Here is a 17,718-nt window from a genome sequence, read left to right on the forward strand (position 1 = left end):
AACATGGCTGCCATCAAACTGTGTTACCCTTTATTTCCCAAAACTGGTACAATTTTCTAATTTAAGTATTTAATATTTTTATTACTGTGACTTAAATATGGGTCCCATCATCTATACAGTTCATCAAAAGATTTCAAAAATCAGGAGGAGATTGCACGAAGAACAAGGCTGTAAGTCAATATTGGATGCCCATGATCTTTGGGCTGTCACGCGTCACTGCATTTAATACAGGTTTGATTCTGTTACTGAACACTTCCACAAAATAATGTTTGAAAACATTATTCACTGTGCCATCCACAAATGCTGGTTAAAGCTCTATCGTTCAACAAAGAAGCCATATGTGAACACCTTTCAGAAATGCTACTGTCTTCTTTGAGCCAAAGCTTTTTTTTTTTTTAGTATTAACTAAGGCTAAGTAACTAAAGCTAAAATATGCTCAGTTCAAATTGTTTTATTTTTTATTTTTATGTATTTATTTTTTGGTGGTAAGGGGGATCACAATCTCCACATTGTCCTTACTGAAGTGGAGAAAGACAAACCATCCATTTATCAATGCATGTTTCAAAGCCTGCCTCTCTTATGGTATGGGGGTGTATTAGTGACTATGGCATGGGCACATATGTGTTGCTGCAATCAAATATAAAGTTACCTTTTCTTAATTGTATAATTTCTCATTTAATATGTTTACTATGGTCTTTGAATAAAATTAGGGTTTATGATATTTGCAAATCATTACATTCAGCGTCCCAACTTTTTTGGAACTGATGTACAAGAAAGTTTATATCTTGTGAAATGTACAATTTTTTTGTACATAAGTTGTTAACATTTGTTTCTATTAAAAAATGCTCTTATGTTGATAACAGCATATGCTCATGATATATTAATGCTAAAGAAACTGTTTTTGTAAGTTGTACTTGGTCAATACAGTGTACAGACAATAAGGAAACATGATGCATCTCACTGATCCCCTCCAAACCTTTCTCCATATTTCTCTGTGATTTATCACTGACCATCAGGTGACAGGAAAATGCTTTCAAGAGAGACAGAATAACAGGAAGAGAAGTCAGGAACGAGAAGAGGAAAGCCCAAACTATTTTAGTTACTCTGCATATCGCATTTATCCTCAACACGGAGCTGCCACAGCACAAAACAAAAAAGAACAAGGTCACAGGTGTTAATCTTCTTCCACCTCATTATTGCCCAATGCCCTGAAAGGCAGGTAATATTATATTTGCCTCTGTGTATCTTATGGTTTGTTAACAAAGTATTTCATGAACTGGTGAATACATTTGAATAAAACTCTGAGAAAATGTTTATTGATTAACAAACTGATTAACTTTTGGTGGCAACCTAATTCAAGATGGCCACCACAGCTAATCAACCTTAGTAAACACAAAAATGGATAAAACTCAGTTTTACTCATAATAAGCTAAGTGTTATTATAGTATTGGTGTGGGAGTCATCTCACATACTCTTTAAGTGCTAACAAATCACATGAGAGCTTTATTTAAACTTTGGCATTTCCTGCATGACTGTGAACTAACTGCTTTTTTTCTTCACATATATTTATTTTTAATCTGTGAACTCTTTTTTTCAGCAGCCAATGTAATCTTAATTTGTCAGAACGATTGGCTGAAGTTTCTGGGTCTGTGGAGGCCGAGGTGGGGTAGAGGCAGGGCAGCCGACCCGGGACCCGAAAGTCCCAGGCTCGATCCCCAGTCATTGCACATCTTGTGGCGTCTCTGAGCAGCACACCCTATCCCCAACTGCCCCCCGGGCGCCCCCATAGCCGCCCACTGCACCACCTGGGGGTGGATGGGCTAAATGCAGAGAGCCAATTTCGCCATTGTATGGAAACATACAATGATGACAACACATTATTATTATTTATTTTTAAGCAACAACTTTACAGTTTTCAGACAAGTCAAAGGTGCCAGAAAATACTTTCAGCCATATTTACTCCATTTAATTCTAAATGAACAGATTTATCTAAATTAAGTTTCTTATGAAATCAGGTCTAAGATGTATTTCCTCTAATTTGGTCATAGTCAGCTTCTGCTGCCATTTAACACTTTTTTTGTCCGCTCTGCAGTTTCCATGACAACTTTCAACTGGAAGCGTGTTGTGACTCACTGTCCTTCTCTTCAAGACAGTCATTACACAAGATATGTGCAGCACAACTTGTCTCTGATGGGTTTATAAAGTCTTTTCTTCCTGTTGAGACACTGCTGGTGTGGTCTAGTTCCTGGACTGATCTGTATTTTCTCATGGATGAACAGATTCATAATGCTGTTCTTTAAACTGGAGGTAGACCCCAAGGCTGATGATTCGGTCCTTCATTGTATATTATATGAACTTGTGTACACACATTTTAAACAGATATCTTAATGTCTGAAATTGATTTATTTTATTTGATATGTTTACAAAACATAATGACAGATGACTCATTAGGGTGAGACTTATTTTGTGTTGGAAAAGTGACAGTAATTCTTTTTATATTACATTAATTTATTTTCCAAACAAATAGGTTTCAACAAGTCAGACTGTTTCAGTCCACTTTACAAAGCATAGATGTTTTTTAAAAAAAGACAAGTATTCTGTAGCTGCTCTGCCTCATTTAGTTTTGTGACAGATTGTGCAAATGTTGTACAACAAGAAGTCTTTAATTTTAAAAGAAGATAAAAATGTGTCATACAGTTAATGTATCCAGACTAGGAAGCATCTGAAACCATATGATTTATTAAAGAATAACCTGCCTTTTGCTGCGTCTTGCCAAAATGACAGGAGCAAATACACAAAAAAGTACAATTTCTTGCAATACAAATCCTCTGTTTGTTTGCATGCCAAATTTTTAGGTAGAAATGTTGTGGAATCTGTCAGTGCTCAGAATATTTAATAAGATGGATTCTCAGCTACCTCACCCAACTTTGACCTCACTGTCTGTAAAACTAACGGAGTTATAGCCATAAATATGCAATATGAAGGCCTCAAACTGGTAAAAATGTTGTTATAACACTATGCAGTTTGTATTTTCCCAAATGTGTAAGTTTTATGTGAAAAAACTTTTCATTTTACAAGCACCTTGTGTTGACTTATTGCATCATGATGTCTTTGTTGCAATAATTGTTGCCAGACGTCTGTGTGATGTGATGAATGTGGTTTGGCAAATGTTTGTTTTCTGCACAAGATCCAAGTTGTTTTTAATTATTATGTCAGAAAGAAGTAAAACCAGGTAAACATTCAACCTGAAAGGCTGTTTGATTACATCTACTGTATCTTCACACACAGATGGAAGAGATTTATGTTTTGAACTTTTATATTTTGCACAGAACGCTTCCCAAATCTATCGAATAATATATCATGTTTTGAAGAATATGCAGACAGATAAAGCTTTTTCTGCTCATTTATATGAAAGTGGGCAACTTTTGCCTTATTCTTTAATACAGTTGTTCATCTACTTATATATCTTCCTGTGAACTGACATTTGAGGTAATAAATTCAAATGTCTTTCCTTGGTTAAAAACAAACTTTTTTCTTTCTTTCTGTTTTTATGCATTTGTTCCCAGTGTGGTTCTACCACTGGTTTTACAAGTTTTTCACCAAATGGTTCAGTCTGCTTTTACACCAAAATAATAATAGTCTTTGTTTAAAAGAGTTTTTATAAGGTAGTGTGCACTTTATTTTTGTTTGCATTGAGATTCAGTAATAAAAGGCTGTTTTTCATTGTTTTTTAAAGCTGTTTTGTTTTGGATGCAGAAGGGCTGGATTTAGATGGTTCATGGGTATTTTTGGACTTCAGGCTCTATATCCTCTGCTTTAAAACACTATTTAATTTCACCACAGAGAACATCTTGACTAGATGTTTTTTTTTATTTTTTATTTTTTTTGTTTGTTTTTTAACAAATTAACCAAGTCTGTAGTTTGTGCATAGTTTTTTTTTTTAATCCAGCTTGTGACTGCAAAAAACATAATACATTTAAATATATCTTAATTTTATCCTGTAAAACAAAATTTGAGTATTGTGTAAATTGCGTAATTGTTACATGTTGAAAACTTTTGGATGTTTTTTAGTGTTCAAATTAAATAAGTTTTATTATAAATACTGCTAAGAAACTCCAACCTAAGCCCTTTGGTTAAATTGCACACTTGATAAAAATAAGAAAGTCACAAGACGATTGGCACTCGTGCACGACACCCTAGTCCAGAGATCGCTGGTTTTGTTTGTATAAAACAAACTTTGAGCTACTTTGCTCAAAGTTTGTTGAATCAGAATTCTTTTGGATCCCCATGAGCTGTTTGTTGCAACATAATTGTTACTTTTTACATTTAAGCAACAGTCTAGACCAGGGGTCTGTAACCTTTGTGATAAAAAGAGACATTTTTCCACTTTCTTGACTAATTATTATGTCCGGAGCCACAAAACCTGCTGCAACTGTACTGTCAATTGGTGGCCCATGGGCCACTACACATTTGTTGGAGATTGCTTTTCCAGCCAGTGGGAGTGGTATTATAACATGAAAAATGTCCAACTATTATTAACATTTATTGATATTTTTACATTTAATACAAAATAAAAGACCAGATTCATGTAAAGAAAAAAAAAATCAACAATGTTATAAAAATTAAAACGCTGAACTCTGCAGGCCGATGTGAGTTCTCTTAATTGTTGAAGAATTAAGTATCCTACGTAAAGCATAAATTTAAAGACAGTACAAAATTAGGCCAGTTTGTTGGCTATCCAGTTACATTTTTAAAGAAAAATAAATAATTTTGTTTACTTTGACAGATTTTTTTTTTTTTTTTTTTTTTTTAGTGTTATCAAAGTTACTCACCACACTCCTTCTCAACAACTTGTCAAAGATATTCCAAAACATTCTGGTGGTTTTGAGAGAAAGATCATGCTGAGAGACTGGAAGTCGACTTAAAGTGGCTAACAAACTACTAGCATGATGTATTCCACATGTTTTACGCTGTGTATTTATACTGTTCTTCACATATTCAAAAATGACAGGAAATCTGCTAAAACTTTTCATAGTTGGTAATAATTTAAAGAAAATTCAGTTTGATGTTAGTTTTGGTCAAATCCTGAAAGAGCTGCTGCAGAGGTACCAGAACCACATGTGGCTCCAGAGTCCCAGGTTGCAGACCCCTGGTCTAGTCAAACCAGCCAACAAAAATAAACATTCCATTTCCTATAGTGTATTTGAGCTTTCTCCCCATATTTTTCATACATATAGGTTTTTTAAATTTAAACATTTTCACAATATAACACCTGAACGACAACCTCAGCTGGGGCAACAACAGCCTGATCAAGAAAGATCATCATGGACTCTACTTCCTCAGACGGCTGAGACGAGCTGGTCTAGGAAGCTCAGTCCTCACCTCCTTCTACAGGTGTGCAGTGGAGAGCATCCTGTGCTCCAGCATCAACGTGTGGCATGGAGGCTGCACAGCTGCAGAAAAAAAGCTTTGCAGAGAGTGGTGAAGGCTGCACAGAAGATGTTGGAGTCAGTCTCCCCACCATCACAGACATCTACACCTCCATATCCAGGAAGAGGGCCAACTGTATCATGAAGGACCACACTCACCCAGCACACACACTTTTTACCTCGCTTCCCTCAGGAAGGAGGTTGAGGAGCATTAAGTGTAGAACCACTAGACTGAGGAACAGCTTCTACCCTGAAGCTGTTAGACTCATGAACGTCTAGGTCAGAGCATCCTTGACGCATCCTTACATTTTTATGCTGATGACACAGTTGTTTATTGTCGAGCTAAAACAGTTGATAAGGCTTTCCAGCTTTTGCAGTCCATCTCCAACATCATCCAGTCAGATTTGGTCTGTCTCAAACTTGTCCTAAATGCCAACAAAACCAAAGGGATGCTTTTTTCAAACAGGAAGTCGGTCCCAGCAGTTCTTCCTCTGATTAAATCCTTAAATGGTGTCCCTATTGAGTTTGTTGATTCCTAAAAATATTTGGGTATCTTGATTGATTTGCATCTCTCTTTTAAGATTCACTTGGAAAACCTAGCAAGATAACTGAAAGTTTAATTGGGTTTCTTTTTCAGAAATAGATCATGTTTAACTCTGAATGCTAGGAAACGCCTTGTAACTGTGACTTTCCTTCCCTCCATTGACTACGGTTACATTATCTTTATGAATACTCTTACAAGCACCCTGCAGATGTTGGATGCTGTCTATCATGGTGCATTAAGATTCATAATTGGCTGTAATTACCGTACCCATCATGCACCCTGTATTCACTGGTTAACTGGTCATCATTAACTTCATGCAGACTCTCTCACTGGTACATTTTCATCTTTAAATCACTTCTTGGTCTGCTGCCTTCATACATCTCCTCCTACATGTCTCTGCGTGAGTGCAGCTACGGTGTGCGCTCTCAGGACATTATTACCTGCAGTGTCCCCTCAGTGAGGACTGAACTAGGCAAAAGGGCCTTCTACTCTGCTCCTGTTTCCTGGAATATCTTACAAAAAGATTTGAAGCTCTTGACCTCTCTAAGTGGCTTTAAACATCTGTGAAGTTCCTGGGAAAAACCAACGCAGACATGTTCCTGTTTTTAGTTTTCTACACCGCCTTATAATCTAGCTGTTTTTTTTGTTGTTGCTACGATTCCTTTTGACAGTCCTTTTGGTTGCCATTTATTTTAACTTGTTTTAAAAAAAATGTACGCATCTTTTATGATTGTCTATTGTCGTTGTTGTCATCACTATTTGTTAAAAATTCAGGTCTCTCTTGTAAATGAGTCCCGGAGGCTCAATGGGATTAACCTGTATAAATAAATAAAGGTTGAATGAAAATCGTAGATCCGTATTTACCGTTTCTTTTTACACTTTATATTTTTGCTATTGTTGGCTGTAACTGTGCACATAATTTCGTTCCACATCATGTACCACATGTGGTGAAATGACAATAACTTGACCTTAAAACACTACCTTGTTGGTTTATTATTTATTAGGATATTGGCCTATAAAAATAAACTTCTCCACCCTGAACCAATATAGTAAAAGCTGGTTAAAATGGGGCCATAACTTCAGCAGTTTTTTTTGTCTGATGATGACTAAAAAGCGCACTGGTTAATATTTTTACAATGACTGGCAACCTGCTATTTTTAAACATGTCAGCTCACGGGAAACGGAATGAAAGGAGTCAATCTGACAGCATGTTCCGGTGGTGCTCGGTATAAACAGGCTAATCGTGTGGGCTGTGACACGTAGGTCCCGATAGATGACGGGAGCAAAAACTTTTGGGTCGAGCCACTTCGAGCTCTGCGCCTTTAAAACGAGCGGTTCCGTTCCAGTCCGGACCGTCGAGCCGGCGGCCACGTACGGCTCTGTCTCCGCCACAGTTAGCTGCCGCCGTTTACAAGTTTTAGTCGTTAGCAGCGTAGTGTTTATTACCGTAAAGTACTTTTTAACGGTTCAACGAGCGGAGAACAACGTTTTGGGCAAAGGTTTCCCGCTGGGACAGTGGAGCAGACTGTCTGATCTGGGATCTGTTCAGGTCTAGAATCAGCCGCTGCTGCTGCTTCTCGCGCGGCGCTGAACTGAACTGAGGACGGAGCGTTTCACCGGGAAAAAGTTTTTAAATCTCCGCGGAGGGATACGAGGACGGCTGGGAAAGTTTAATTGGACACTTTTTTGTTTTGTTTTTCTTCCGCCAAGACTGCAAATAGCTCGTTTATTCTGGAAGTGTCTCTTCTTCTTTAACTTGTGCTTAATTACTTTTTTGTCCTTATATAAAAAAATGGATAAATACGAGGATTTAGGGTTGGAAGCGAGTAGGTTCATCGAGGACTTGAACATGTATGAAGCATCCAGAGATGGCTTGTTTCGAATGAGGAGGGATGCGGGAAATAACCCCGACTTTGAAGAAACGAGAAGAGTTTTTGCCTCTAAAATGACTAAAATACACATGCAGAAGCAGCAGGAGGAAATGGCCATGAGCGGCCAGCTCGTTAAAATGAATGGGGGTCCCAGCAGCGGGCACCCCAACAACAGACCGCCCCCCAACAGCTCCAGACAGCCGGCTGAGGCGGCGGCCAAACCCCCGATCCTCTCTGGCCCCTCGCCTGGAAACCAGCTTGACGGTTACAAGCACCAGACTGGTTCCCAGTTTGATCCAGTCAGCAGGGCTCACTCCTACGGAAACAATGACGATAATCTGGAGCTCTTGGAGATGCATTCATACCAGAACCCTTCTCCAACCAATTGTGGAAACCTTGCCAGGCACCCCGTGAGCCCACCAGTTGCTTGGTCCCCCTCCAAAGAGATCATCATGACACCCCCAGCAGTGGAGTCAGGGAGCAGCGCATCCCAGAAGCAGCCTCAGCTCATACAAACGCCCACCACCAGCCAAAGTCAGAGTCCAGCCAGGGTTTGGCCTGCAGAGCCAATGGACCCAGCAAAACCAGATAAGACGAGAGCTGCCTTGGCTCTGAGTGCTTTCACAGGAGGGGCTGACTTCCATGTTCAGCCCGTGGCACATTATATACCTCCTTCCAACTCTCCAACCAGTCATAATGGACCAGTTTTAGCTTCTGCATCATCTGAAACAACCCAACCAAAAGTCTCGGTGACTAATTCTGCTGCTCTGTGCCCCGGCAATGTCCCCAAAACACAGGGTCTAGGTCTGAGCCCAGTACTTGCCACAGCGCAGGTCATCAGCGGGGAAGCTGAAGGCCCCCAGTCTCTGCTCACGCAACCATCTGAACAGGGGCCCTCAGCAGCAGAAATAAAATTAGAGGCTCTCACGAAGCAACTGGAGAAAGAGATGGATGCCCAAAAAAAGACAGACTACTTTGGTAAGACTTCACATTACCATAACCAACAGAGGAGGGGTTCTGTCAGTCAGAGAGCAAGCTGAATGATAGGACCCCCCACTCACAGCTGAGAACATAAACCCACTTGTTTTTGATTTCATATTATTATGCACAGTCAGCCTTTGTCATTTTACTGGGTTTACATCACACACACACAGAAATGTCTTGTTTTTTCCCCGTGGTTTGAACTGGAGTGTATCCCAGATGTTTTATGCCTTCAGTAGCGTTCATGGTTGTTACTGATAAAATGATTGAACTTATTAGGCCAGCAGTGTGTGCGGTCTCTTGTTCAATGCAGACAGAATCATTTTCTGCCAGCTCTGCCGCCCAGGAATAATTCCACTGTTTTGATATTTTAATCTCAAACATTTTATAGAGATTCATGCAAATCTATGTACACTTACTCCAACAAGTGTATCATGGTATGATTTTGAAATTGTGATGTTTATCGCATGCTGCTAATAGCAAAGAAGTGATAATGTTTTTGCCTGTGTGTGTGTGTGTGTGTGTGTGTGTGTGTGTGTGTGTGTGTGTGTGCGCGTACACACACACACATCACTAGATGTATATCTACAACTGAATAACTTGGAGTTAAATTAGTAAACGCAAGATATAGGCTATAACTCAGTCAGTTTTAATAGACACTGAGCTAACATTTGTTGTGGTAGTAGCTGAGAGTGATCCTCATACTCCAAGCACTGACATTCATCCATCCATTCATCCATCCATTCATCCATTCTTTCATCCAGCCATCCTTTATCTTTACCCGCTTCTTCCTTTTTGGGTCGCAGGGGTCACTGGTGCCCATGTCCAGCCATCACTGGTAAGAGGCGGGGTACACTCTGGACAGGTCGCAAGTCCATCACAGGGACACTGACATATTGAATGAAATCTTGTAACATAGTATGACACTCCCCACCCCCCCACCATAATTTTATCTTCAAGGTTTGAACAAAATGACTAAAATTTAGTCATTTATGACATATTTTTTATGTCTAAACAGCAATGCATGTGACTGGTATGGCTGGCATTTGCGGGCAAATCTTTCATTCATTCATTACCGGTACTCTCCCTGCAGGTATGGGTGGGGTGGGGAGGAATGTCCATCATCAGTAAAACAGTGTGGCCTCCATTTCCTAAATCAGTGCTTTTAGCATTTTAGCTGTTCTGTCTGGATTGATGAAATGTATACTTCTGCACAAGATCAGTTCAAAGGCTGCTGTCATGTACACAGAAACCAAATATACCAAAGATGGGATCTGTTTGGTTTTTGCCAGGCCTTTGAAGCCGCTGTTTTTCTTCTTTCTAGTGTTCTTTCTTGAAGCGGGACAATGAGAAGGAAAGACACTGAGATGGCTGATGTCTAAGAAGCCACAAAAAAGCACCATCCCATATACATGCACATTGCTCACCCTCATCTCCTTGTGGGAGGTATTTCCTGTTGATATGCCATAATTGTGATTCACAGCCATCTTCAGCCACCCCATACCCCTTGTTTAGAAGTCTATGTTCTCAACAGGAATATTGCAGATGTGTAGAACAACCATCAAAAGTGAACACTTTTTTTTTAAAGCTAAATTTTGCTAGTACTGGGCATATATACGTATATTATATGTAGATAAATTCTCATGGTCATTCTCACGTGGCCCATGGCTGTGAATGTTCCCACTGGGAGATTCCCATTAGAGCATGGCTAATTCTGAGTCATGCTAGGAAAATGCCACAGAGTGTGTGCTATTTCCTAACTTGTGAAGATCTTATGAAAGACCTTCATAAAAGTCTTCATAATTAGACGAATGAAAGAGAAATGTAGTCATTTGGATGTTCGAGTGCTTCACATTTAAAGACTCGGATGTTTTAACATTAAGCTTTATGAGTTCAGAAGTGTGCATATTGTGCCTATCCTAGTGCCAAAAAAACGTACCCGATTCACTGAGCAGTGTCCATATTAAGGACACTTTGGATTTCCCATTAGTACTGTACTTTGTGTGGATCAGTAGAACTGCAGTTGTAGGGTCTGGGAAAATGTGTTCAATGCCAAATAGGCTGCACTGGGGGGAACACAGTGGAATGTCTGGAAGAATTTTAGAAATTGGGTTTTAAGATGCAGCAGGGAGAGGAGTGTGGGAGGGTGGGGGGTTGTGGGGGGGGGGGGGGCATGAATTAAGTTTAGGGGTACCTGTGGTGCAAACTGGATGAGCAGAGGACTGGACTGGAGTGATTTAGGGATGCTTTGTGGAAATGCCTTTTGTATTTGGCCCCTTGAGAATAAAAGAATGTGAGATTTACAGTCAAGTTCATCCATGAAGGGAGAAGCAGTGGGTCATCTCAGAATTAACCCCCCCCCCCCCCCACACACACACACACACACACACACACTTTCATAGATATTTACTAGAGAGTGAATGTGTTAAGATGAAGGATTAATTCATCCCATCTGGTTGTCGAGTGGAAAGCACCCTATTAACTTTTACCAGGGATTTTTGGCTTCTGCTCTGGCAAAGCTTTGAAGGCTGATGTGTGTGTGTGTGTGTGTGCATGCTTATACACGTGTGAGAGAGAAAGAGAGGTAATCCATCGTGCACATTTGAGCGCTATCATAATCAGTACTTTTGGTGTGGTTTGATGAAAGGAGTTTTTCATTGCTGTATTTTCTTTTGCTCTTCTTCAGTTTCTGTGTTTGGTTCTGGTCCCGTGTCTTTGTTTCTGCTTTGGCCCTGTCCACTCACACCTGGTCCTTGTCTCTCTGCACGGACGTTGGTGGTTCCGATATTTAGTTTTTGGCTTTATATTCCCTGGGTGGAGTTTGGTTCTTCGGTTTGGCATTGTACACACCTAATGTGTCTGTCTTGACTCCGTGCTCATTGATCCCTTTCTGCTTGTAGGTTTACCACCATGTCAGCATTTTGTTTTGCTTTGTAAATAAAATCAGTTTAGCTTTTTTGCAATCTTGAGTCCAGCCTGATCTGTCTGCACATTAGGTCTTGATAACTATGCCTAACCATGACATGTGCCTTTGCATATTAATATATGGGAAATAAATATATGGGAGAAAATGGGGAAGAAAATGAGAAGTGTTGCTAAATCTGTGACTGCTTTAAGCAATATAGTTATTTGGGTCTTTGGGGCTAATTGGCAGAGTGATGGCACTACCAAATTTACAAATATACTCAGAGAAACTGTGTTTTGCTTCTTGTTTCTTTTCTCCCTGCAATAAGTTATTAGCAATTGTTCTCCTGTAGAAGTCTATAAAAAATAGTTTGCTGTATTAAAGGCTAAAGGCGCGCATTATATGAAACATTCAGCATGAACTAACAGAAGCAGTGGCGTGCATCAAGGATTGGCTCTGAGCCCCTTCTTGTTTGTTCTGGTGATGGACTGGCTAACAGATGAGGTCAGGTCCCCATGGACTATGATGCTTTCAGATGACATGGTGATCTGTGGTGAGAACATGGAACAGGTGGAGTGTAGTTCTTTTCTGACTGGTGTTACAGTATAACCTTATTGAAAGAAAATTACAAAATGGCGGCGCCTATCTGAAGTTTTTTTTTCGTTAACTTTTTATCCCATACGTCCCAATCATGTGAGTAATATTAAAGTTGACAATCGTTGAAAAACTGCCGCGAAGTATCGAGGGACTACTGTACATGTGTGAATGGGAGGGAGGCAGGTGGAGCAGTGAGGCTACAGGGAGCAGAGGTTACAAAGGTGCAGGACTTCAAGTACTTGGGGTCCACTTTCCTGGGAAATGGGAAGTGTGGTAAGAGGTGAAGATGAGAGTCCATGCAGGATGTAGTGGATAAAGCAAAGTTTCAGGAGTGATTTATGAATAAAATGTGGCAGCAAAGGTCAAAGGAAAGTTTTACAAGAGTGTGGTGCGACCAGCTATGTTTAATGGCTTGGAGACGGTGGTATAGACAAAAAGACAGGAGACAGAACTGAAGAAATTAACTAACTAGTACTGATAGTTTGAATCTGACCATTTCATTGTGTTTTAAAATAAAAACAACTTTTGTAAGAGCAGCATTCCTCAGCTTTCTAATAATATCCTCCTGTTATCTAAATCATTTTTCCAGCCATTGGGGCCCTTGATGTGTTGGCATAGTTTTAAGAACCACCCAGAGATCTGTTGTGTGCGTTGTTACCGTATAGAGGCAAGGAGCAGAATCAGTTGAACACGATCGCTGGGTGTAACAGTGTGTTCTTGGAGTGGGCAACTCTGTGATGCGTGTTGGGTAGAGTGGAAACAAAAGTTTCTTTGTCAGCGCTCAAGGAGAAGCAGGGTAGGGCGGCTCTCTTCTGCTGAGTTCCAAATGTTAGTCTCCAGGGAATCTTTCTATAAAAACACACACAAATAAACTTGTGCCCGTGCACTAATCTCACACACGCAAAGGAAAATGTTCGGTATTATTAGCCTCTGTGTTTGGATTTAACGCCGAGTGACTGGTAATATACCAGATCTGATTGAGCTCATGGGCTACATGTTAGCAGCAGTATTTATAATCATCCAGGTTCTATGTGCAACACCTTTAGCTGATGTTTGAGAGGTAGAATGCAGAGCAGAAGAGTGGGATACAGAAAAAAAAAAAAGGCAGCGCATGATAAAATTAGTTACACGTAGATCACACTAGCCCTTGTGTTGTTCAGGAGCTGCTTTGTAATTTATGCAACGTACTCACATGTTCTGCTTTTTGAAATGCCTAACTTGTTGGAATAAACAGAAAACTCTTTCTGTCGTGGATTTGTCTTCTTTTCTTTGCACATTTTGATCATATGTTATTTGGCTTGGCTGAGTGGGAGGATTATTGTTGAAAAAGACCTCAGCGGTTTGATATCAATGTGCAAACCGTGTGTATTGTGAGACTATGTGCACTTTGATTTGTATCAGCCTCTATTAATAAAACGTCAAGTTTTGGGGCCAAGTCCAACAAGCAGGCGGGGATATATTTTCCTGTTCACCCATACAGATTCCTAAATCAACTTCCTGACTTTTGTGAAAGAACCGTTTTTTAAATTTGTTGCCATTAATTATTAGTGAAGCTTATACCGTGTGGGTAATTTTTTGTACATGTACTGTAAAATCACTGAGTCAGCATTCAAACTATTGTTTACCTGTTTTTGTTTCTTTCATACATATTTTTTTTGCAATCTACTGTACTTTTACACACTTTACACTCTTATTAACCACTCTTGTACATAAAAGTTGAGCTTGATTATGACTAGTGTTAGGACTTTTTGTTTTTGTAACTTTTATACTATTCAAAATATTAACTAATAGAAAAATAATCCTAATGAAATATACTGAGATCTTCAAAGTTCATGCTCAATAATCCAGGTAAAAAAAATCCAACAAAGTTCAGTCAGGTCATCTGGAGGGTTTCTTTTTTTATGTTATTGAAATGTTTTGTCCTTCATCCAAAGGACTTCATCAGTCCGAGGAGCCACAAACAAACTCAGTCCCACAAGCAGGACACTCGTGTAGTGAACCAACCAGTTTGCTGGTGATACGATGGTTTCTGGGGCCCGCCCTCTTCCCTGTCGACTCCTTTGAGGCAGCCATAGCCAAAGTGGTTCAAAACATGGATACATGGACTGATGAAGTCCTTTGGATGAAGGATGAAACGTCTCAACAAAAAAAGAAACCGTCCAGATGACCTGACTGAACTTTTTGTTGGATATATTGAGATCTCTTCCAGTTCTTCCAAAACATTGTTCTGGTTGAAAGCTATGTCAGTGTACCTGCTTTGTTTTTGTTTTCTTATAGTTTAGCTTCAAGCTACTATTTTGATTATTTTAGCTAACAGTGCTTATGTTAGTTTTTAGCTAATGTTCTGCAATTTTTTTCTTCTGTTCAGGTTATTTAAACATTTATTTTTTTCAGAATTTTCCATAAATGTCAGCAAAGTCCTTCAACAGAACATTATCTCTGCATTTCCACTGAAAATGCCGTTTCTCAATATTCCATGTTTCGACATGGTAAGCGAACATAACTGTGTGATTTTTGTTTCAGGAGTGTGTGTGAAGTGTAAGAAGGCAGTTTATGGATCCAGCCAGGCCTGCCAGGCCATGGGAAGCCTCTACCACGACACCTGCTTCACCTGTAGCGCCTGCAGTAAGTACATACTGTCACTATGGGGCTTTAGCTTCCCATTTAACCACTGTTCACTGCTCATAAAGCAAACATCACCTCCTTAATAACAGGCTTTACTCGTGAATGAAAGTGGCACCTTCCTCAGTTGTTTCCTTCCCGTGTGAAAACACACCATTATAGAGAGATTACTGTCAAGTATCGCTAGTATTTGCTTTGTAGGTGTGCCACTTACTCCAACAGCAAAGATTTAATTTCAACCTGCCCATGCCTTAAATTTTTCTAAAGAATACGTTTGAATTAGTAAATGCAGGACTGGATGCTAAAAGTCACTGGCTAATTCAAACACAACCATGCTCGAAAAGTTTACTGTATGTGGAAGTGAGAGTGGCTCGGATCTTACTTACCAAGAGCGCTCTCTGGAATGAAGCAAAGTGTTTTCAAGCTGCAAGCAGTTTTTATTGTTTGAATTTCACTCTGTTCTTTGCTCTGATCCTGGTTTCTGCATTAAGACATGCTCCTGCTGAAGTGATTTGATGTATATGTGGTCCTTTTGACTTGTTTCTTGGATCAGTCGAGTCCTGCTATACATTATTCACAGCTCACGGTCTTATTTAGATGCTCAAACACGACCAGGCTTTTCACTGCAACTAATTCTCATCCTTTCCCTAATTATCAGTTCATGGGGTATGTGGAGTATCTGTGCCAATGTGGTGGGATTCCCTGCAAAGGCTCATTGTTCTGCAGCACCTTTGACCTCGGACATGTCTGTGCTCAGATGTGGTAAACATCTCTTGTTTTCTTTTGTGCGCCATCCTGTGTATGTGCGAGACTGAGCAGATAAAAGAGAGATGTGGCCAGTGTCGGACACAGTGGGGTGGAGGGACTCGAGTTTACACACCACATACCTCTCATACCTTGCTCCATGTGAGGGCATTAGGGGTTGCGTTTGCTTTAAGTGGCCACAGGGAAAACATTTCGTCCAGCGAGGAATGCAGGAGCACGGGGGGCCCTTGGTAGGTTGGACTCCTGGAGGACAGTGGGTGCTGTTGTGTCAGCTGAGTGGAAATAGATGCAGGACAGTGTGGACAGGGAAACCATTCACTGGGGGACACGTCCCTCCACACCCAGTAAACATGCAGTTAAATGAGTCTTCATGAAAGCAAATCTGCCCTTCGTCCACAAATACCTTCAAGGTGAATGAAGGGCAGGAGAACAGTTCTAATGACTACGAGAGCTGTCTTTATGAGGGAACAGTTTTCACTGCATGATACGGTTGAATTCAACATTAACACACCAATTACAGCTAATTTTATTATAATATATGTTGTGTCACAGTAGAGCTGTCATTTCTTACCCGAGCCTGAAGCATGGCCCGGCTCGGCCCGAATTCAATAATGTGCTTAATGTGCGGGCCGGGCCAGTCTCAGGCTTTGATGCTGTTTTATGAATCATCCAGCTCAAATAAAACTGAATAAGAATGCACAATATATAAAATTGTGTTAATCTACTTGTTGAGGAGGAGGCAGTAAGTTTATATGTTGAGAGGAAGAGGAAAGAAAGAAGAGTGCAGCAGTTAATCAGACTGTGAAGAGAGTAGCGCTGGCGCATTGCGCAATAATTGCGCATGTCTGCTCGGGCGTCTATAGTGCGGTTTTACGAATCATACAGCACAAAGAAAACTAAATAAGAATGCACAATATAAAATTGTGTTAATCTACTTGTTGAGGAGAAGGCAAGTTCGACTGGCCGATTGAAAGAGGTAAAATCAAATGGAGATGCACGATATTATCAGCATGGTATCTGTATTGGTCTATATTAGCGTTAAAGTTCAATATCGGACCTCGGCCATTCCATTAAAATAACTTGCCGATATAAAAGGCACTGTTTTTGAATGACAACCCAGTGACAAGGACGCCTGCAGTGGCAGCACAACGTGATAACGTCACGCGCACCTTCCTGAGACAGCATTGCAGGTGACTAATGCTAATAAATAACATTTAATAGTTTTCATTTAATAGAAGTTAAAGTTCTATGCATATCATATGGCTGTTACTGAATATATGTCACCAGCTCTTACAGCTGTTACACAATTTTTGTAGCAAATAAGCCTAAATAAGAGGGCTCTGTTCTGACAAAGGAAAGTATATAAAATATCTGTATCGGTTATTGACCAAATAAGTTTTAACATATCAGCATATCGGATATCAGCCAAAAATTCAATATTGTATATCCCTAAAAAAAAAAGTCCAGTTAAACTCAGTTGGATCAGCTGATCACCTGCCGCGCGCGTCTCCACACCTGCTGTCATCTACGGTGAAGGAAGTTGCAGCACCTGAAGCTACAAAAGCCGACGCGAGCAGCGCGTTCAATTAAAACAGCCTTGTTCTATATATTTCCAAATAATTTTGCTCTAAATATATTTTTGTTCATCTGTATAATGGCCAACTCTAAATTGTCCCTATAGATGTGAATGGTTGTTTGTTCATTTGTCTCTATGTGTCCCTGTGACGGACTGGAGACCTGTCCAGTGTGTCCCCCGCCCCTCGCACAATGATTGCTGGACATGGGCACCGGCGACCCCCGTGACCCAAAATGGAAGAAGCGGGTAAAAGATAATGGATGGATGGATGGATGCCTATCTTTAGAGTTGGTTTTTTTAGGCTTTGTTTTGTATGTTAATATCCATTTGGTGAAACAAGAAATCTAGTCTTCTTTCTTTGAAATAAGTTTTTAAAATATCATATCAAACTGATTTTCTTACAAAAGCAGTAAAAGCTTTTAAAAAAG

General features: G+C 40.0%; 1 protein-coding gene across 1 annotated transcript in view; it reads left to right on the top strand.

Moving 5' to 3' along the window:
- Window positions 1–7,584: 7,584 nt before the first annotated feature.
- LOC119409501 (LIM domain-containing protein 1) overlaps window positions 7,585–17,718 on the top strand; it is a 25,202-nt gene continuing 15,068 nt past the window's right edge. The window contains exons 1-2 of the mRNA XM_037676389.1: window positions 7,585–8,822; window positions 14,851–14,952. Coding sequence (XP_037532317.1) covers window positions 7,766–8,822; window positions 14,851–14,952 — 1,159 coding nt within the window. The 5' untranslated portion in view covers window positions 7,585–7,765. The remainder of the gene's footprint in view (window positions 8,823–14,850; window positions 14,953–17,718) is intronic.

Source organism: Nematolebias whitei, chromosome 5, assembly GCF_014905685.2.
Source record: "Nematolebias whitei isolate Nwh7 chromosome 5, NemWhi1, whole genome shotgun sequence".
Lineage (NCBI taxonomy): Eukaryota > Metazoa > Chordata > Actinopteri > Cyprinodontiformes > Rivulidae > Nematolebias > Nematolebias whitei.